At 55.9% G+C, this 21,632-nt stretch overlaps 2 protein-coding genes across 2 annotated transcripts; one reads left to right on the forward strand and one right to left on the reverse strand.

The window, feature by feature from the left end:
• Nucleotides 1–112: 112 nt before the first annotated feature.
• On the reverse strand, nucleotides 113–8,729 carry C23H11orf53 (chromosome 23 C11orf53 homolog). Its single transcript, XM_032709380.1, has 5 exons — nucleotides 8,720–8,729; nucleotides 6,185–6,294; nucleotides 2,237–2,279; nucleotides 1,254–1,549; nucleotides 113–496 (listed from the first exon to the last, which is right to left on the reverse strand). Exons 1-5 carry the CDS (start codon nucleotides 8,727–8,729, stop codon nucleotides 113–115), a joined length of 843 nt encoding a protein of 280 aa, XP_032565271.1.
• A 2,949-nt stretch (nucleotides 8,730–11,678) lies between these two features.
• Nucleotides 11,679–17,060, forward strand: HINFP (histone H4 transcription factor). The gene is made up of 9 exons (XM_032709615.1): nucleotides 11,679–11,985; nucleotides 12,709–12,935; nucleotides 13,079–13,190; nucleotides 13,660–13,812; nucleotides 14,441–14,518; nucleotides 14,611–14,731; nucleotides 14,824–14,962; nucleotides 15,061–15,185; nucleotides 15,812–17,060. The coding sequence occupies exons 1-9, from the start codon at nucleotides 11,823–11,825 to the stop codon at nucleotides 16,362–16,364; spliced, it is 1,671 nt and encodes a 556-aa protein (XP_032565506.1). The 5' UTR covers nucleotides 11,679–11,822; the 3' UTR covers nucleotides 16,365–17,060.
• The last annotated feature ends 4,572 nt before the right edge of the window (nucleotides 17,061–21,632 follow it).

Raw genomic sequence — 21,632 nt, forward strand, 5'->3', positions numbered from 1 at the left:
CATCACACGTTGCAGCACCTTCTGTTTGAAGGTTTAGGAAAGAGTGGACAAATAATTAATTTGCTTCATTAACGGTCCATTTTCTGATTTTTCCTGCAGCTCTTCTCTCCCATCAGTAAGTTCTCCGGCCTTCATAAGTCCCCCAGAGGGCAGTTCCATCCTCTTTTGCCCAGGCAGGGTTATCCTGGAGGTGTGGGGTCTCCGAGGACTGCTCTGGGCAGAGGTGGCTCATCCTGGAGGGCAGCTCGTTCCCCGCGAACGGTGAGAAGGTGTAGGGTGAGCTGGGGGAGCAGTGGGCATCTTCCAGAGGGTGCAGAGGGTAGGGCTGGGCTCCAGGGATGGCTGGGGTCCAACCTGAGCCCCGGAAAGGGGAAACCCCTCCGGGTTCAGGCGGGGAGAGGCAGCTGGAGCCGGGAGGCAGCGCTTGCAGAGGGTCTGAGCACGCGGCGTCCAACTGGCCCAGGCTGTCGGGTGAGCTCTGCTCCCAGGGCTCTCTCTGCAGGGAAGCAGGGGGAGAAGGCAAGAAAGACCCTTAGGAATAAAAGCTTGTCCTGCAGGCAATGGCATTTCTATCCCCAGGGTCCAGCTGGGAACACTCAGAATCCCAGAATGTGCTGAGTTGGAAGGGACCCACAAGGATCATCGAGTCCAACCCTCAGCTCTGCACAAGCCCATCCCCAGGAGTCACACCCTCTGCCCCAGAGGATCATCCAAACCCTTTTTGAGCTCTGGCAGGCTTGGGGCTGTGCCCACTGCCCTGGGGAGCCTGTTCCACAAGGGTTTCTGCTGCTCTGGAGCACTGTTTGGTATTAATACTATTGAACAGAAACACCCATCCTGTCCATAGGATGATACTTGAGAAGTATCAAGGGCTGGAATAGGATCCCAGTGGGACTGACCAGCCCTGATCCTAGAGGGTCCAGGAGCTCTGCCCTGGGGATGTGACAGGAGGTCCCTGGGAAGCAGCAGGGATGGGGGATAGGCAACAGCCTGGAGCTGTCAAAGGATGTTTCTAGAAATTTTAAGGAGCTTAATGCAGTATTGCTTTGGGGAGCAGGGAAGGTTGGTCTCCCACAAGAAGAAGGAAAAATTAGATGGGAATAAAGATAAAAAACCTCCCCTGCAGACCTGCCCCATCTTCTGGGGGCTCTGCTGTGTATCAGCCACATCCTTCCCACCAGTCCCCCCAGCTGAACCCTGGGGTTTAAATCGGGTGACCTTTTATTGGGTGACAGAACCACAGACTCACTCACTAGTAGGAAGTGTCCCGTGTCCCCAGGGAAGGATGGCAGCAGAGGGGGCACAGCAGAAGGGCTGAAGAAGGAGCTGGCACCAGGAGCGAGGGGGGGAGCACGGTAATCCCCACACTGGTCACTGAGATACGAGTCCAGGAGGGCTGGGTAGCCCTGAGAGGCAGAGGAATCACAGGAGAAGGGCTTGGAGCCCACAGGGGATGAGTAGACATCACTGACAAACTGCTTGGTGCTGTGGAAATCCAACTCAGCTGGGAAGGGTCTCCTGACTCCGTAGTAACTGGTGGGAGGGGAGCCTGTGGTGGGCAGAGAACAGGTGGGATAAAGGGAAACTGTGACAGCAGCACCTGGGAGCCACAGAGCCATGGACACCTCTGGGGGTGCAAACCAGAGCCCTTTTCTCTCCAGAGCAAGAGTCAATCCTGCCTTGAAGCAGGTATGTGAGCCCAAGTGCTTTTAGCACCCCAGCCTGCCCTGGTCCAGCTGGTGACCTCCATCTGTGGCCAACCAAATGTGTTCTGGGAAGCTTTAAATAGGAGGCCTCCTTTTAAACAGGGAGATTGAGGTCAGTTTTGTCAGCCTCTGCTTCTTCCTTGGGGAGGAGGTTCCAGCCTCACTCCCCTTCCCCTGCCCAAGAGCTTAAGGGATGAAACAGGTCAGCTCCTGATTTTGTACTTTCTTTCCTCTGCTCCAGAGAAAACTGGAAGATGCAGGAAGAAAAGAAGGGATTCTGTGTGGCTCCTCTACCAAAAGAGGTGGGAACTGCTTTAATTATCTCTCTTTCCTCTCTTTGGGAATTTTACATGAGATTATTGCTGTTCCTGTTTTGACTCTTGTAATTACTTTCCTCCTGGGCTCTCTCTGAGGGGTGGCCCTGCTCCAGGGCTCCTTTGCTTATTCATGTCCTCTGGAGGAGAACAGACAGGGCTGTGTCAACTACCCAACCTGCATGGAAGGTATTTATCAGTGGAGGAAAACCTCACCTGGCACCTGGACAAAGGCTGACTGTGGTGTGCTGGTGCTGCCCTGCAAAAAGACAAAGATAGGTTAAAAAAATTGCCTTTCCAAAGCGAGGTGGCTCCTTGAACACATGGTTTGGGAAGGTGTTGGCATAACTCAGATGCACTGTTTGAGCCTTGGTGCTAGGAAGGGCTTAACAACATGATTTCAAGCCTGGGGCCTCTGAGGCATTAGCAGATGTAGGCTAAGAAGAGATTGTGGAGGTCTTGTGCAGAGCTGATAACAGGAGAAGTATCAAGATAAATGGCTTCTCTCTGGTGCACTGCAGAGTCCTTTAATGCAGGCACAATGCTGAGCACTCGTTTTGGTGCTGGCACAAAACAGGTCTCAATAAACTGGTATTTGAGCCCTTGACTGGTCAAAATGGGCAGATTCTGAGTCCTAGCTCAGTGCACTTGTGCTGCTTTACCTGGCTCCTCCTCACAGCACAAGCAGGCTGTCTGTAAAGGCAGTCATTTCTAATTCCCTCTTGGGTCCTAGAGCAATGCTCATCATAATAATAATCTCCTCTGGGTGCCCAGGGAAGGGAGAATTAGCCCTGAGTGACCCTGGTGCTCACAATGCCTAATTCCTTACAAAGCACTGTGGCAAAGGCACCTGCTGCTCTGGAGCAGAGCTCATACCTGGGGTTTCATTGAGTTCTGGGACCTCCAAACCTCTCAAACAGAGACACAGAGCTGCATTTATTTTATCTGTCCCCTGGCCAGTGCAGGGGACAGGCTATTTTCAGTTTGCATAGTGCAAACAGGAGGTTCCTGCCGTAGCAGGCAACCAAATTTAGAGGTTTAGATTTGAATTAAAATTTGCCAGTGCTGGGACTTCCTTTTGCTGCCGAGGGAGGTTTTGCAGCTGCTCCCTGGTCAGTCATGAAAATGAGCTGTGAGCCAGCACAAGTCACACGGGCTCCAGAGGTGACAGGAGGGGGCAGGAAGGAGCCCCTTGGCTTGTGGATGAAGAAGAGTGTCCATGTCACAGGGTCAGGGCTGGCACCAGCCTCCAGCTGGGTCATTTTTGGCTGCAGACCCCAGTGAGGATCCCCTCTGGTGGTGCTCACTGCCCAGCAGGGCTGAAGCCTCCACATGCAAATCTGGCCTGGGCAGACACCCCTCTCTCAGCATCCATGTCACTTCGGGAGGAAAAGGTGGTCCTGGGGGGTGCAGGTGGCACAGACCCTGCCTTAAAGGACAAAGGGCTGCAGTGATGAGAGCTGGGATGGGCCAGGAGGGTCCTTGGCACAGCTGCCAGCCTTTAGGATGGAGCATTCCCAATTATCAGAGCCTCTGATTTAATCTCTGACCACTGAAACCGCCTGACTGAGTGTCCCAGGCAGGGTTGCAGTGCACACACCTACGGTGGGGGCTCACAGAGCTGGGCTTTGCTGCCTTAATTCAGCTGCAGGAGCCTTTGCTGCAGCTCTTCACCAGAGCAGGCACCACGTGCTTGCAGGGACCTGCATTTCATTCCCCTCCTCGCTCCTTATCTGGCGATGAAAGGCTTGGCTTAATTGAAACCCATTAGTTCATTTCCTGCCTGCATTGCTTCCTCTCCGTGGGGCTGGGGAGGGGGCTGGATCCTCTGCAGCACTTCAGTGTGTCTGTCCAGCATCCCCTGGGCTCTCCCAGCACGTTCAGCTGGTGATAAGCTGAGGCTCAGCCTGCCCTGCACATGGCCAGGCAGAGATCCCGGCTGGAAACGCTCCAGAGAGCTGGGTTGCTTCACTGCCTCGGGGGAGCTAAAGGGAAGGACCCAGGTCAAAACAACGACCTGGTCCTGCAAGGGGCATTTATGGTGCCCTCTCAGCAATGTTTTGGCTTCAGTGCATCACCTCTCTGGGCCCAGTTTGTAGAGCAGCAGCTGAAGTGATGAAAATTCATAATAGAAGCAAAGCTTAGTCTGGGCAGGGCACCTCCAATGGTCTGTCCCAGGCACCTCCAGTGGTCTGTCACTGGCCCCTGAGTGCTGCTGGGCACTCAACACCACTGCCCTTTAAACCAGAGGATTGCAGTGCTTCACTTGCACACTCCCCCTTTTCCACAGCTGGGGAAAATGGGAATCCTGCTATCATGCAGGGAGTAACTGCAGGTTCATACCTGTGCAGAGGAAAAGTGGGACCCTCCCTATAGCCCCCAAGCCCTTCTGCCCTGCAGTTGGTGCAGAACCCCAGATTTTGTGTGGTTTTCATCACAGTGTGCCCTGGTCCTCGTGGGTCCCTACCAGCTCAGCATGTTCTGTGATTTCCTTTCATTTGATGTGTGCAGGGCCTGAATGACATGAAATTCTGGCTGTTGTGCTGCCTCAGTAACCAGCCCAGCAGCTCATCTCTGCTAAGCCCTGACCTTCCCTCCTCCAGAGAGCTCCCCTTTCTCCACAGAGGCCGAGTGATTATTTCTTTTTTGGGGGATGGGGGGAGCAAAGATCGTGCTCAGACAAAAGATGCAGCTGAATCCCACAGCATCATAAACACACAAAGGGGTGTTCAGTTATCTGCCACTTGGTTTTATCCTGCCAGACAAACGGAGCTGCACTTACAGCTGCTCTTTTCTCACCCTATCTTCGAGCAAATACGGATGTTTGCCCTGCACAATAATTTTTTGTCTCTCCTTGGGAATTAGCACCGGGGGCTGATTTTGCATGAGATAGACACGCAACTGCTCAGCTCTGGAGGACACAGCCAAGGGCAATAAAGCAAAGGAGCAAGAATTTTACACTTCCTGAGCCTTCTCATTGCAGCTGTTGGAGCTGCTGCCTCCAGAAAGGGAGCAGGTAAAGCACCATATCACCAACCAGGAGTGTTTCCTCAGTGAGGGCAAACACAGCAGTTGCTTCCTACTGCTCCACAAAGCATAATTCCTAAATATCTGCCTGGTGGGAGCATGTCTTTCCCACTGACTGTCCATGGCTCAGGGGGTCTTCTTCCTTTCTGCAGCACCTGAAGTCTGTGAGGGTCTCTGTGGCTGGATCTTGCTGTGTTTTTAACACCCAGTGCTGGTTTTCTGCCTCTTTTGCTGCACAGATTCAAGCCACAGCAAGCAAAACCCTTGCAAGTGTTTTATACTTGCAAGTCCCTTTGAGGTTTCTTCATTCTGCTGAAGGCAAAAAGCCTGAGAGCACCAAAACTCCTAATATGTGTCTCCTGCTGCCAGTAATCTGGGTTTCTGCTCTCACTCTCTCCTTCCAGGGCGCAGTTTCAGCTGCTTGGCTGCACCTCCTCATCTGCCAGTGTCCCACTGCTGCCAGGAAATGCAAGTGAGGAGCTGCTGCTCCTTAAAGGTGAGTCTTGGGAGCACCCAGGGAATAGCTGGCTGTGCCAGTGGATGCCACGTGCTGGCACTGCAATGTTGCATTGCTTTGCTGGCTTTGCTGGCTGGCAATTGAGGAAAAAAAAAAAACCAATGTAGTGGTACCAGAGCCTGGCTTGGGCTTCCTGTTGCCATAGAGCCACTTTAGGAAGAGATCATCTCCTCCAAGCTGCTGCTTGGCCTCCTGCCAGCCCATAACATCACTGCATCTCCCCTGGCACGCTCTGGTGTGTGCCAGGGAGGAGCTGGAAGGAGCTCAACCTTCGGGGAAGAGCAGCTATTTTTGGGGCACTGACTGGTGTGAGTGTAGCTGGGGGGGAAAAGGAATTCGGCTTGGAAAGGTGTCACACGCAGGATGTGAAAGGAATAATGAGAAATTTAGCATTACTGCTGCGCTTAAAATAGAAAGAAAACCACTTTTAGGCATTAGTTCACTGATGTAAAAAAAATCAAGGAGCCATCAGGGATGTTTTGGGACAAGCAGTGGGGTTGCAAATGTTTTTGCTGTTCCCTGTCAATGCTGGAGGTGCCCTGAGCTCTGCCAAAATGCTCTTTAAAGCAGATAGGTTGCCTTTTTTGGGTTAAAAAAAAGGTGGAGAGGGAGTGACTTACGCTGAAGTGGGAGCCACTGCTCTGCCTGGAGCGTTTCTCAGCAAGAAGATCCTTGACTGTGTGCTTCACCCTCACTCCTTGGTACACACGTTTGCCAAAATCTGTGGGGACTGAGGGGTTGAAAGGAGAATTAGGGAGTTCAGTGAGAGCCCAGAGCAGCTGGAAGAGGTTGTTACAGAAGGAGCATATTCATCACATCTCTACATCAAGGCAGGAAGGAAAAACTGCAGTTATTAACACAAAAATCATCCCTTTGGAGCTCAGCAGTGAGAGCTGCTCACAGGGGAAGACTGAGGTGCCCCAACCTGTGTTTCCACGTTGAGTCCACATGGTTTTCATGCAGGTCCCTCTCTGTCTGATGTGGCTGTCTCATGGTTTTTGGCTTTTGTTTTACCAAAGAGAGCTCCAGGGGGTCCCACATTTCCCCTTTGAGCCAGCAAATGCTTCTTTAACCCTTTGGTTTCAGCAGAGGTGCTGTGGTTTAGCCCTTCTGGGGCTGCTGGCTCTCAGCACATCTCTCTGCCAGCTCTGATCCCAGGGTGGGAATCCCCTGGGATGGCTGGAGTGGCTCCTCTGAACACTCATGTGCATCACAGAAGGAAAAAGGAGCTTTATCCCCACAGCAACCCCAGCAGGTGCTTTATCCAGGTTTATCCAGGTTATTCAGGAAGGCACAAGTGGGTGAAATGTCTCTGCCAAAGGGGCTGATGGTGGGTCTGGCTCCGTTTTTTGGCCCTGCTACAATACCAGGGACAGCTCTTTTATCCTGGCAGGCTGTGCCTGAACACAGAGCTCACACCTGCAGGGCCAGGGAGGGGTTTCCATATTTGGATTTTATTGAAATCTTCTGGGGGGGAAGAAAAAAAAAAAAAGCTTAACTTTGAAGTTAATCCCTTGGAAAACACACAGCCACGTTCTCCTGAGGGAGCACAAACTGCCACCCCACAGCTGATGTGTTTGATCTCTAAAATGCATCATTTGGCCCTTCTGCTTTGCAGGATGTGTCCTCTGGCCCCATTTGTCCCTCTCATTCCTGTGGCATTGTGTCCCCAGGTGCACAGACACGGGGTGCCCAGGGAGGGATTAGAAAGGGAAGAGCAGAGGGTTTAAACAACACGGTGCTGGCTTGGGGTTACCTCAAATGCTGTCTGTTGGGCCACAGAAATTGCAATTTGGGGGCAATTACAGCTTGTTTTTGGTGTTTGAGTGCTAACCAGAGACTTCAGCCAAGACTAGGAATGAGGTGAACACACTCGAGGGGCAGTGCCCAAAAATAGAGGTGGACACTGAGTCTCATATCCAGCAGTGAGTGTCTGAAGTGCCAGAAGTGGATATCAATTCTTACAGCTGAGAGGAATCTGCACACTGAGACTGGGTCTTTTTTTCAGAGCCCAAGGAACATCCTCCCTCCTGTTCTCCCTTTTTAGGGCTGTTTAACTGGCAGCAGCTGGAAGCACAGGTACCTGGTGTGCACTCGTAGCCAGAGCTCAAAGCAGGTACAACTGACAGAAAAAGCTGTTCCTTTTGCATCAGGAACTTCCCATTTCCCCCTGAAAGTTCCTTCAGAGACAAGAACATTGTGATTGTCTCTCAGGCAAAAGCCTGAGCTGCAGGGCACAGTTCATCGAGCTCCATCACAGTTTGATACCTGTGGACACTCAATCTTTGGCTGCATCCAGTTGAAAATCAGGCCTTGATCCAGCACAGAACCACTGGAGGATGAACTGAAGCCAGAGGCAGACTCATATTTAATTTTCAGAAAGGGGATATTGCTCAAAAAGCTGTGAGCAGCTTCTATTCTTTTATTCTGCAGCCTGACTTTCCAAACCCTCCAAGCTCTTTGCATTAGCTGCCCCTTGCTGCTCTGTTTCCAGCAAGAGTCTGGTGAGTCTCAGAAACAAGACTCTGATGCTCTGCACTTCTGCAGATGTTTCCCTGGCATCTTTAGTGTGCTGAAAAGGCTTTACAAAAACACTTCCACACCTCTTTATTTTTATGCAGAAGTTTTGTGCTGTTGAATTTTCTCCATTCATATGCTCAGTTATTTCTCTGCCCAAATTGTTTTAATTAAGCCACGAAATGGCTCTGTCCTTTAGCCTTGTTTTTCAGTTTTCAGTCCAGCCTCACAGAACTCAACCTGTTGCTTTCAGTGAATTATTCAGCAGCATCTGATGCTGAGCTATTAAAACTTCAGATAACTCTGCTACTGGCAGCAGTGTGGAAGAAAATGCTAATTTAGGCCTGAGTTTGTATGATTTTCAGGCAAATTGAATCGTATTTCACATCACTTTGATCTAACTGCCTTTTGAAAAACATTGCACTGTGGAGGAATATAAATTCAGCTTAGAGAAGGCAGAACATGCTAATTGATACCATTAAATTCTTGGGACATTAAAGATGCCACACGTTGATTTTAAGACAATTCTTTCTGATTATTTCTTTTTTAATATGAGCCCAAGAACAGCACAGAATGTTCTCTCCCTGGTAATTCCATGAGGATGCATCTTGTGAGAAGTCAAGGGTGCTGGAACTCACCTGTTTCCATTGTTGTTGCTGCAGCTGCCAAGTCCCAGCTCTTGGATCCTGTGGGATTTTGGAGAAGGGCTGTGTCTGTCATGAGCTTCCCAGGGCAGAGTGAAACCTGTGCTCATGTTCCCCTGGTAAACTCCCAGCTGAGAAAGCTGGAGGAAATAGGTTTTCTCCACTTCAGGGATGTCTCCACGATACCTCACTTGGGATTTGCTTAAATGCAAATCCCTGGATCTGTGTTTCGCTCCCATTTGCATGGTCAGTGTGGATCCTTCCCAAAGAGGCTCCTTCCTGTCCGACCTGACATTTCATGGATGAAACCCGAGGTTTGGGGACAGAAAAGCCTTGGTTTAAAGTGAAAAGGTGGCAAGTCCTGCAGGGGTGAGCCACCTCCTTACAGGTGAGGGATTTGGCTGGGAAAACAAGGCTTGGGATGAGAGGATCTTCTCTTGTTGAGTGTAAGACACCCCCAAGCTGACCTTGCTTGGACAGTGGTTCTGTCCCTCTGGGACCCCTCAGTTTGTGCTTTGCGTCATTAAAACTGTCTCTTTGGACACTGGGAGCCCAGGAGGGCTTTGCCTGGAACCCACAGGCACCTGCAGGGAGAGGGATAACCTTCAGCCAGGGACAGAATGTTCGTGGGAGTGGCGGGAGCACCCACCAGCAAACCCACGTGTTCCTCGGGAAGGAGCCTGAGGAGGGGTCCCCTTTCTGAAGGGCTGGGTTTGTCCTCCAGGGAGGCACCAGGAGAGGGATCAGCAGCCAGGAAAGGACCTGCTTGACGCTGCTGGACCCAGATTTAAAGGAGTGTTGGCCAGAGCTGCCACAGCCACTCCTGCGTGGGCAGCGAGGCTGTTTGTGCAGTGTCTGAACCACAGGGCAGAGTTAAGCCTTTAAACTCCTCTTTAATCACTGCAAGGGAGCATTTTCCCTGTCAGGAGGGCGAGGGCAGGCCATGCTGAGGCAGAGGATCTCTGGAGTGCTTTGTGCACAAGCACAGAGGGCTGCTGTGCAGCACTTCTGCTCATCTTACAGGAGCAGGGCAAGGCTGGCGCCAGCATGTTCCTCCTAATTCAATATTCCTCCTTGTGGAGTCTGCTGCCAGCTCGTGGGGCCATTAGGAAAGATCCTTCCCTCCTTGTAATCCATGTGCTTCCCCCAGCATTGGCCTGGAGACTAATTTGGGTGGTCACATGACCTGCCTTCCTGGGTTCTTTATAAGTGTAATTACTCTTTTCCTTCAGAGGAAATAAAGAACACCAAGAGCAGCAGCTGGCAAAGGCTGTGTCTGTATCACTGAGGCAGAGCTGAAACGATATCCTGAATAATTCCCAAATATTCTTAACTTGCAGGAGTTAACTCGGGTGTTCTGCCTGCTCAGGGCCAAGAGGACACCACACAGTCATGGAATGTCATCCTGTGTAGAGCCTTTCACCACCCTCTTATACAAACACAACTCTTCTTTTGGCCCACCTACCACTTTTCCACCCCTTCCTGGTGCCCACAGGTGCCCAGGATTTGGCAGGCAGGTCAGAGAATGGGCAGGAGCTTCCAGGTGGGGCAGGGAAGGATGGGCAGATGTGAAGTGGCACAGAAAGGGGGGTTGTCTCTGCTTTGTCAGCAACGGGCTTTGTTTGCCACCTGCCTCCTGGAACACTGCCCAGGGAGTTTTGTCTCCTGGGGATGAATCTTCAGAGGATACACACGTTAAATCCCAGCCCCATTCAGGCTTTGCAGTGTTTAGTCAGTCCAGGTGTTCTCTGTGCTGATTGCAAAGTAATTGCATTGAAAACAAACCAACCTCGCAGGAAACAAACAAACAGAAATGAAGCAAAAACTCAGCCAGCCCTTCTTTGAGGTGAGATCCACCTCTTATCTCATGTTTTCATTTGAAAAGGCATCACACCCAGGTTTTCTTTATAATTTAATGGGTCTGGGCACGTGCTTCCCACTCACATCAAGGGCAGAGCCACTGTGTGTGACAGGAGCTATAGAAACCATTGTGCACAACACGCTTTGGGGCACATTTCGTACAATCCCATTTGTTTTTATAAGACGTTTGCCAGTGCCAAAGCAAACTCTGAGAATTGTGCCTCCGTTCTGTGTCACAAAAAAAAAAAAAAGCCCAGCACAGCAGATGTAACAGTCAGTGTAGATTTGTTTAATTCAAACTGTCATTTCAATCCATCTCCTCGTTGCTGAGTAAAGGGAATTTGTGGCATTATCTCATGGTAGGAAGCACAGCACTCCTGGGGTTTGTGTCCAGCTCGGTGGGTTCTCAGTGTGAGGGCTCTTGTTTAGGCAAGGAAGTGTCCTGGAGGCACCAAAAATTAACTCAGAATGGTTTGGGTTGGAAGGGACCTTAAAGATCATCCAGTCCCACCCACCTGCCACGGGCAGGGACACCTTCCATAGACCAGGTTGCTACAACCTGCCCTTGGACATTTCCAGGGATGGGGAAACTCGGGGCAACCTGTGCCATGAACTGAAACACAACAAGTTACACCTCAACACAAGGAAGAACTTCTTCCCATGGAGGTGGAAAGCACTGGAACAGCTGCCAGGGAGGGCGTGGAGTCTCTGGAGACATCCCAACCCCCCCTGGATGTGCTCCTGCGTCACCTGCTCCAGGTGACCCTGCCTGGGCAAGGGGGGGTGACTGGATGATCTGCAGAGGTGCCCTCCGACCCCAGCTATTCAGTGATTCCGCGGAGAGCTGCCCTGGCTCCGGGGGTGCAGGTTTTCCCAAACCCAGACGGGAATTAATCCCGAGGCTGTTTGGAATCCTCCCTCTCCCCGTTGGGACCCAAAGCGCCCCGGAACCTTAGCGAGGCGGCGTCGCTTTCCCGGGGGGCCCGCTCAGGTGCCGCGCGCGCGGCGCCTTCCCGCGCGGCGATTGGCCGGTGGGTCAAGGCGAGGGCGGTTCCTATTGGCTGTCGGGCGCGGTCCGTCGCGTTCCGGAGCCCCCCTGCGGGGCAGAGGCGGGCGGAGGGGCGGCGGCGCTGGAGGTTTCATCCCCGCTCTCCCTGCACCCCGCGGGGCTCCGAGCCGCTCCCGGCTGGCCGCAGGAGGCTTCAGTGGCTCTGCCCGGCTCCGCGGGGCTCCGGCCATGCCGCCGAGCAGGGCCGGCGGGAAGGGGGCCGTGGTGCTGCAGTGCGAGTGGCAGCAGTGCTCGTACGTGGCGGCGGGGATGGAGGAGTTCTGCGGGCACGTGGCGCAGCACCTGCAGCAGCACCTCCCCGGAGAGAACCGCGACGAGATAGACCCTCTGGGTAAGGGGCTGGAGGCCTTCTCGCTCTCCACTGCTCCCTGACAGGCGGGAGGAGCGGGGGAGGGGGGGGGGGGGGCAGGAGTCGGGTTCTGCTCCCAGGGAACAAGGGACAGGCTGTGCCAGGGGAGGGCCAAGTTGGATATCAGGAGGGGTTTATTCATGGAAAGGGCTGTCAGGCACTGGAAGGGGCTGCCCAGGGAGGTGGTGGAGTCTCCACCCCTGGAGGTGTCCAAGGAAGGACTGGACGTGGCACTCAATGCTCTGGGCTGGGGGACAAGGTGGGCATCGGGCACAGGGTGCACTGGAGGATCCTGGAGGTCTTTTCCAACCTGTGATTCCATGAGAAGAGAAGGTTTCTGGCCTCCTTCGTCCTCCCCTCCCTGAGCAGAGCAGTGCTGCCTGTTGCATTTTGCTTCTCCCAGCACTGGCTTGGAGATAATTTGGCCTGTCACGTGACCTGCCTTCCCAGGGGAGGCTGCTGGGCTTTTTTGAAGTGTGGTTGCTCTTTTCCTTCAGAGGAAGTGAAAAATACCAAGAGCAGCAGCTGGCAAAGGCTGTGTGTGCTCAGGTGGGGAGGCACCGAGTCAGATCTCAGCAAAACCCCCGCGGTGTTTTTTCCCCCAGAGGGTTTCCCCCTGACCAGTGGACTGGGTGATCTCAGAGGTCTTTCCCAGCCTGGCTGGTGACCCTGTGATTCAGGCTGTGTGTGTCCTGTGTGTTGCAGAGGAGTACACGTGCCTGTGGCAGGACTGTGGGTTCTGCTCCCCGGAGAGCCCCTCCGACCTCGTGCGCCACGTCTACTTCCACTGCTACCACACCAAGCTCAAGCAGTGGGGGCTGCGGGCCCTGCAGAGCCAGGGGGACGTCAGCCACTGCCAGCTGGACTTCCAGAGCAGGAACATCATCCCTGAGATCCAGGAGAACTTCCTGTGCCTCTGGGAGTACTGTGAGGTGAGAACAGGGGGCTCAGTCTAACTGAGGGAGGGAGAGCCGCTGCCCTGCACCCTGCTGGCTCTGCTGGGGCCTGAGTGAAAGCACCTGAGCTTGTGCTGATCTCTTTTTTTGACCCTGTTTTTTCTGTCCTTCCTCCCCAGAGATCCTTTGATAACCCTGAGTGGTTCTACCGGCACGTGGAGGATCACAGCTTCTGCTCCGAGTACAAGGCAGCAGGGAAGGAGAACCACGTGGTGCTCTGTGGCTGGAAAGGTTTGTGTGTGGCTCCAGGGCCTCTCCAGAGGGGCTTTGCACGAGGCTGGGTTGCAGACGTGGCACAGGAGAGCTCTCTGCTCCCTGGGAGGGTTTCAGGGAGCCCCTGGACCTTCAAAAATATGTATGTCCATGGTGCTGACAGGGAAATGTCCTGTAGGATTTGCTTCAGGGCATCCAGCTGAGTGCTTGACAACGGACTTCTCATTAATATTTGATTAGTCCCTAGAAGAAAAAGGCTGGAGTTTGATTTTATCTGTAATTTCCCCCTGTGTTTGTGCAGTTGCCTCAGCTGCTGGTAGGGGTTGTGCCAGTTGCACACCAGCAACCTCACTCTGCTGTGCCCCTGCTCCCTGGGCTTTTTTGGGGCCTTGCTGCCCCAAAGAGAAGGAAGAAGGCTGGTAATCAGTCAGGCTGTGTGTCGTGGCCCAGCTGTGAGGGGTCTCACTGTGCTGTTGTTTGTGCCCAGACTGTGACTGCAGCTTCAAGGGCCGCTGCAAACTGCGGGAGCACCTGCGCAGCCACACGCAGGAGAAGGTGGTGGCCTGTCCCACCTGTGGGGGGATGTTTGCCAACAACACCAAGTTCTTCGACCACATCCGCCGCCAGACAGCCCTGGACCGTAAGCCAGGGGGCAGGGAGGGGGCAGGGAGGGGCCAGGGGGGAATTCCTGGGGCTGGGATGTTTGGGAAGAGACCTCCAAGGTCATCCAGTCCAACCTGTGCCCGACGCCCCCCTTGCCACCCAGCCCAGTCATTCCTTGGACGCCTCCAGGGATGGGAACTCCAAACCTCCCTGGGCAGCCCCTTCCAATGCCTGACCACCCTTTCCAGGAAGAAATTCTTCCTGATGTCCAACCTGAACCTCCCCTGGCACAGCCTGTGTCTTCTGAGAAGTGTCCTCTTGCAGAGGCAGGGTTGGAGGGCTCACACTGTTCAGCCAGAACTGTTCCTCCTGCAGAGTCCCAGGCAGCAGCACTGGGATTTGCTGGCTCAGTTCCCTGTGTGACAGTGTGTGTGATGGTTGCTCCCCAGTTTCTGCAGTGGGAGGCTGGGCCTTTTGGTCTTTGCAAGTGTTGTTTTGGGGGTTTTTTTGGTTTGGCTTTGTAGTCAGTGTGTGCTGTGTCTGCCTGCAGAGAAGGGTTTCCAGCTCCCCTGTAACCACCTCTATTTCTCACTCGCTGCTCTTTGTGCTGTTCTCTCTGCTCTGATCTCCTTTCTCACCACCCCTCCCCTTCCTCCCTGTCCCAGAGCAGAGGTTCCAGTGTTCCCACTGCTCCAAGAGGTTTGCCACGGAGAGGCTGCTCCGCGACCACATGAGGAACCACGGTGAGTAAAAGGCCCCTTCTCCCAGCTGAGCCCCTGAGGAGTGAGTGCTCTGCCCTGCTTTGGGATCACATTTCCCCCTGTCCTTGGCACAGTGAACCACTACAAGTGCCCTCTGTGTGACATGACGTGCCCCCTGCCCTCCTCCCTGCGCAACCACATTCGCTTCCGGCACAGCGAGGAGCGGCCCTTCAAGTGTGACTACTGTGACTACAGGTGAGGGCCAGGGCTTGCCCTGCTCCCAGAGGCAGATGTGTGTGCATGTGCTGCCACGTTCACAGCTCTGTTCCCTCCCCCTTGCCTTCCAGCTGCAAGAACCTCATTGATCTGAGGAAGCACCTGGACACGCACAGCAAGGAGCCGGCGTATCGCTGCGAGTTCGAGGCCTGCAGCTTCTCTGCACGGTCCCTCTGCTCCATCAAGCTGCACTACAGGAAAGTCCACGAGGTGGGAAGGCAGCAGGGCTTGCATTGCTCCTGTTGCCCCGTGTCAGTCTTCCCAGAGAAGCTGATTCCCCCTTCCATGCCCTCTCTGTGCCCCCCCAGGGTGACTCAGAGCCCCGGTACAAGTGCCACGTGTGTGACAAGTGCTTCACACGTGGGAACAACCTCACTGTGCACCTCAGGAAGAAGCACCAGTTCAAGTGGCCCTCGGGGCACCCTCGCTTCAGGTACTGCCTGTGCTGAGCTCCTCTCTGCCTCCTCTCCAGGGCAGGGGACAGCTGGGGCTGCGTCCTGTGTCCTGCTGCAGCACAGACCTGGCGGTGCTCGGGCTCTGGTGTCTGTAGTGTGCTCAAGACCCTTTGCCCAGTGTCTGGGCAGTAAACATTCAGTGGGATCTGGCACAGTGACAGGGCAGTGCTGGGAGGCAGCTCCAGCACTGGGTCAGAGATCTGGGACAAGGGCAGCAGTGGGACACTCCTGAGCTTGGCAGGGGCAGCTCCAGCTGTCCCCCTCTAGAGAGAGCTGCTGCAGATCAATCCCTTGGCAGATGCCTCTGCTGCATCCTCCCTAGGAAACTCCAAAGGATTCCCAGAGCTGGGAGGGGAAGAGGATGGACTTCAAATGCTCCCAGTGAAGCAGAGTGGTGGGGGGAGATGGGCTGGGGGGATGATCGAGGCTCGTGGCACAAAGCTCGGGAGCTGCCATGTGGGTGTGGGTTTAGGGCTTTTATCTTACTTGCACAGTATTATCTATGCAGCACAGGGCTTTGAAACCTAGAATCCCCCTTCCTTGGCTGTTCCTGTCTCCTGGGAAGGGGAGTGTGACTGTCCCTCCCCTTGCCTGTGTGTCCCAGGTACAGGGAGCACGAGGACGGCTACATGCGGCTGCAGCTGGTGCGTTACGAGAGCGTGGAGCTCACAGAGCAGCTCCTGAAGGACAGGGAGAAGCGTGGGGAGGCCCTTGAGGGCCCAGCCGAGTGCGTGGTGCTGCCTGAGGGGGAGGGCAACCTGCAGGGCATCATCCTGGAGCCCCCAGCAGACGCTCCCCTGGCAGAGGAGAACAGGGGCTCTGAGCTGTGCCCGGCCCCGTGCTCTGCTGGCAGCCCTGAGCCAGCACAGCCCAGCGCCTTCCAGGGAGCTGCACTGTCGTCAGAGCAAGAGCCCAGCACCTTCCCAGGGCCTGCTTTGTCCTCAGAGCAAGAGCCCAGCACCCCCAGCAGCCCCATCATCCGGGTGGTGAACAGGACCAACGAGCACGGGGAGAGCGAGACTGTGTATTATGTGATGGCCAGCACGGCCCCAGAGGAGCAGGGGACAGCCCCTGCAGGGCTGGCTGTGGAGCTGGAGGAGAATGTCATGGACAGGCTGCAGAAGACAGCAGAGGAGCTGGGCATCCAGATCGTGTGAGGTGCCCCCAGGCCTCTGCATGGGGAAAACTTGGGCCTCCGTGGGATGTGCTGGTGGGGGAGGTTGGGGGGTGCCTGGGGGAGAGGCCTGGGCTTGTCTTCACCCTGTGCTGCCCCAGCCTGGCTGGCTGCTGGTTCTGGGCAGCATGGGCAGAGGGGAAGGACAGGTCTCTCAGCTGTGGATCAAGGGATGTGAGCTGGGAAGGGCTGTCTGTCTCCCCCTCTTGGGGATTAGGGACTAGCAAGCCTCTCCCACCCTCCCAGGAGGTTTGGCCTAGGCCTGGCCCGGGTAACTCATGGGTGATGTGGTCCCTTGCTGAGCCTGTTTCTCAGCCAGGACCTTTCCAGGCTGGATGGTGTGTGGAGCAGACACTGGTGCTGAAGCCTCTTCCCTGGGGAGATGTGTGGCCTTTAGCAGTGTCCTTTCCCACCCAGAGTTTCTCCAGGGGATGGCAGTGCTTTCATCAGCACGTCCCTGCACATCAGCTCTCCTGGTTGGCACCCCTGGTCCCATGAGTGTCCGGGAGGAGAGGGCTGGAGGTGCTGTCCCTTGCAGGCCACTGCAGCACTGGGACACTGGGGAGCTTCCCTTCTGCTTTTGTCATTCCCTGGGTTTCCTCCCCACATTGGGGTTTGGGCTCCTGGTTGGGCAAAGTGTACCTTGGCACGACGAATAAAGATCAGGCTGCCAGGCTGAGCAGTGTCTGGTGTGTGTTCCAGCCCCATCCCTGCCAGCTGTGGGGTGAGGAGGTGACACTGGGGTACCCTGAGCCTGCAGTGTGGGAGGTGGGCACTAAAGAGCTGCCAGGATCTCCTGAAACCCTGCAGCTGGCACTGGAGTGTGCTGCTCCACGTCCCCAGAGGTGGCACTGGAAGGCCAGGTTTAGCTCTGGCACTCCTGTTCCTGCTGTGGGTTTGATTTTTACTGCCTCCTCCAGGGCTGTCTGCTGCCTGCTCTGGCCTTTTTTGAATACAGGGAGTAGCCTGGATTTGTGAGCAGAGCCAGCTTGTCCTTTGTCGAGTGACTGGACAAGGACAGTGTGAATTTGGGGTCCCTGAGGTGACCTTTGTGCCCTCCCTACCCCGTGTGGAGGTGCTGAGCCCAAGTGGAGGCAGGGAGGCACCTTGCTGGACGCTGACTTTTCCCCCTTGCTCCTTCCTCAAGCAGCTTGAGCAAAAGCTGTTGGAATTCCAGTTTAATGGAGGAAATCCCTTTATCCTAAACCCTTGGCCATCTGCTCACTTTCCAGTTGCACCCACTGGCTGTGGTTTGGTGGCTGTGCCCTTGGGGTGGGGCAGTGATGAGAGCCGTGGGTGGGGGGCACTGAGCTGTGCAAGGTGCCATCCAGGGGCTGGGTATGGAGCAGGGATGAAGTGGGCAGAGCTGCCTGAAGGTGTCCTGGGGCTGGATCCGTGTGTGAAAGGCCATGTGCACCCCTGCACCCCAAAACTGTGCTCTCCAGTGGTGTGGGGCAGGGGAACACAAGTAGGGCCATGTACTGGGCACCCGGTGCTCAGGGGGTGTCCTGGCAGCACAGAAGGCCAGAGGATGCTCCTAGATCCAGGCAGAGCATCCCTGGGCTTGGAATGCAGGGTTCAGGCCTTGCCCAGCCTTCCCTTCCCTGCTCCCTGGTCCTTGGCAGAGCTGGGCCAAGGATACCTTCGAGAGAAGGGCCCTGTGCCAGGTTTGCCTTCGCAGCACTCCCAGCCTTGGCCCTCATTCCAACGTCCTGCCAGAGCCAGGGCTGTGCCTGCATTATGTTGGATGGAGTGGTGAGTGTTGGGAGTGGAGGAGAGGCTGTGGTGCCTGGGAGTTGTCCCTTTAAACACCGGGTCCAGGCAGGGTAAATCTGCCAGAGATTATCTGCTGGGGAGAGGATTGGCATTAGAGGGAATGTCTCCTCCCTTCCCCCATGTCCTACAGCAGCCCCTGTCCTGTGTGTGTGTGTATGGAAAACCAAGTTCACTTTCTCCTGGGCGAGCAGAGAGGGGGGTCTGTGGTCTGAGGGGCGAGGGGAGTAGGGCAGAGTGTGAACCATGGCACTGGGCCTCCTCTTCCTCGCCGTGCTGGCCACGCTGGTCTCCTGCGAGGACCCAGAAGGTAACAGGGTGTTTTTGGGGGGATGAGGGGCTTGCAGGGTGCCCCAGAGCTGCTGGACCAGTCTTCCCTAGTAAGGGCAAGACTTCTGCCACACCCCTGTGCTGGGGTTTGGCACAGGGGAAGCGGGAGCTGGGGTCTGGGGGTGAGGGCACTCACCACAGCAAGGGTGGGCTGAGAGGAGTTTTGGTGGGCTCAAACACCTCCCTGTGGGACTCTGAGGGCTGGGGAGCTGGTGGGAGTGGTGGTCCTCACCCCCCAGCCTTGCTCTCAGTGGCACCAGAAGACCTGGATACCTACTGGTCTGGCACAGCCCCCATCTGCGTGGGGGGCTGCAAGGGGAAGCACAAGGAGCTGAAGAGGAGCCAGTGTGGGAACGGCAGCTGCTGCTGGCTGGGCTACAAATCCTTCTGCAGAGGTAAAACCAAAGTGGGAAGAGCGGGGCGGGGGTCCTGGGGCTGGTGAAGGGCTCGGCACGGGCAGCCTGAGGAGGGCAGGGTTTGTGCCACACACACACGTGTGAGTCCCTGCAGCAGCCTGGCCCTGGGGCCACGTGGGGACACAGATCCTGCCCAGCCCCTGGTCCCCATCCAGGACCCGCAGCCCTGCCTGGGGCACCCCTGGGGCTGCTGATTGCACAGGGTGGTGGCAGACGGGACCCTCCGTGTTGGCAGTGAACTGCGGGCGGCCCGAGGCGGATTTCAACTCGGTGGTGCACGGGAACGACTGGTGGGTGGGCTCCGTGGTGCGCTACAGCTGCCGGCCCGGCTTCCTGCTGCTGGGGGACCCGGTCAGCGCCTGCCAGTCCGACGGCCGCTGGACCCCCAAGCCCTCCTGCCTCCGTGAGTACAGCGGGGGGCACGCCGAGCCCCCTGCCCGCACGGGGATGGGGCTGCAGGAGTGCCCCCGGACTCCCTTTTTCCCCCGGGAAAGTGCCCCGCGGTGGGCACCCTTTGACGCGCCCCGTCCCGGCTCCCGCAGGGATCTGCCTGCGGGGTCGGATCGAGATCAGCGAGCGGGACATCACCGGGAAGTGCTCGTCGTCCTGCAGCTCCCAGGCCCACCTGGGGGCCTCCCTGAACCGCGGCTGCATCAAGATCTCGTCCTGTGTCACCAAGCGCTCGGGCTGGGCGCGCTGGTTCCAGCGCTGTGACATCTGCGAGTGCGACTGCCACGTGCCCTGCGGTGAGTGCCGGCGGTGCCAGCCCCGCCCTGGGGCCGCTGCTCTGCGGGAGAGGTTGGCACTGACTCCTGGGGGCTGCAAACAGCTCAGGATCTGCTGCCTTTGCTCCCCTCGCAGGTTCCTCCAGCTAGAGCTGGGCCATCCAGGGCTGTGGCCCCGCGCTGAGGGAGGCTTCCACCCTGGGTGTCTGTTCCCTCCACCACGTGTCTCCATTGCTTCCATAAGCTCCATCCATCCCAAGGCTGCCGTCTGAGAGGAGAAGAGATGTTCTGGACTCGCTCTTGCAGGGCTGCCTTGCTGTCTGGCCCCATTCCAGGACTCTCCAGGGGCAGGGGACACTCACATCCCTTTTAGGAGGGAGGCAGCACGTGTGCATGTGCCTGCAGCAGGAGGATCTGTCCCATCAGTGCTGCAGGCTGGGATTTCTCCATGTGCCAGGGATTCCCTGCACACAGGCCAGGGGTAGGTCTGCCCTCTGTGTTTGCTGCAGCCCTCAGGCAGAGCTGGAGTGTGGGATCTGCAGAGCAGCCTGGCCAGGGCTGCAGCACCCCTTGCTGAGGAATCAAGTGGGTCAAAACTGCCCTGGGAGCACTGGGACCAGCACAGACAACTGTGAGGAAAGGTTTCACCTCCCAGGTGCAAAAATCTTTCCCGTGGGCAGCTCCACACACTGACTGCTGAGCTCCTTCCAGGGGGTCTCTGGTCCTGCCCTGAGAGCCCCTTTCCCCAGGGGCCACCAAGAGACATTTGGTTCCAGCCAGGAACAGCCTTGTGCTCCCTGAGGATTGCCCTGATTTCCCTAGGAAGCAGCAGTGGAAAAGCCAGAGTTTTTATTCCCCCAGGGAAGGAGGAGGTGGTCTGGAGCACATGTGATGGCATTGCTGGGGGAGCTGGAGGACCAGCAGCACCACCATGGGTAATTCAAAACATATTTACAGGAAACCACCCAGGTTTTCCCTGTCATGCACAGAGGTTCTGCTCCCTGCTCTGTCCTGGGAGCCCTGAACATCCATGACAGAACCAGGACAGGCTCCCTCTGCCACTGCCACTGTCCTGGAATTGTGTGAGCCACCAAGGGGACACACTCACAGCCACTATAGGAAGGTCCTAGCTGGAGACCAGAGGGATGCTGAATGTGTCCATGGCACTGCCCACCAAACCTGGCTTGGCACTGGACTCCATCCCTGCTTCCTTCCACCTTGAAATGACTCCCCAGCAGGATGCTGCAGCAGTTTCTGGTTGCTGCATGGCCACCAGCCTGGGCTCAGGATCTCCCAGCCCTGACTCATGCAGCTGAGCAGGAAGGGGTTTAGCATCAAGGGAGTCCCTCCCAAGCCCACCTTGTGCCCACCTGCAGGGCAGCAGGACTGTTTGGCACTGCACAGAGGGGGCCTGGGCTGAGACCTGCTAATGGTGAGTAGCCTGGGGGTGGGAGGCAGAGTGAACTGGGTGAGTACCACATGCCTTTTGCTCCATGAGGAGATGACTCAAGACCTCTATGTGGATCTTGGCTCCATGGCTACCTCCTCATGCCCTCCCCTGGCCCAGCCCATGGGCTGCTTTGCCCCACAGCCTCCCCTGGCTTGACTGTGCTCTGCCAGGGGGCCAAACCACTGCCCTGAGCTGTGTCCCAGCCCAAGGCTGGCTGTGGGAGGGGGGAAGCTCTCCTTGGCTCAACAGATGGTTTTTTAATTAATACTCTTGTTAGCGCCACTCATTTCCATATGTCTTTCGTGCTTAAGTGCTGTGGTGGGTGAGAGGTGTGAGTAACAGTGAGGATGGAGCCAGGCACCGTGGAGGTGCAGGGGGATGGCAGATCCTGCAGGATGAGCTGCACAGGGGAGGGTGTGCTGGGGGCAAAGCCCTGGGGAGCCAACCCCATATCAAGACCCTTTGTGGCCACTTTTCACCCCACCAGCCCCAGCTCTGGGTGCCTAGGGTGGGTTTCCCAGGCAATGCTCTGTGTGGCAGCCCTGGTTTCACCCAGG

The sequence above is a fragment of the Chiroxiphia lanceolata genome, chromosome 23 (genome assembly GCF_009829145.1).
Source record: "Chiroxiphia lanceolata isolate bChiLan1 chromosome 23, bChiLan1.pri, whole genome shotgun sequence".
Taxonomy (NCBI): Eukaryota; Metazoa; Chordata; class Aves; order Passeriformes; family Pipridae; genus Chiroxiphia; species Chiroxiphia lanceolata.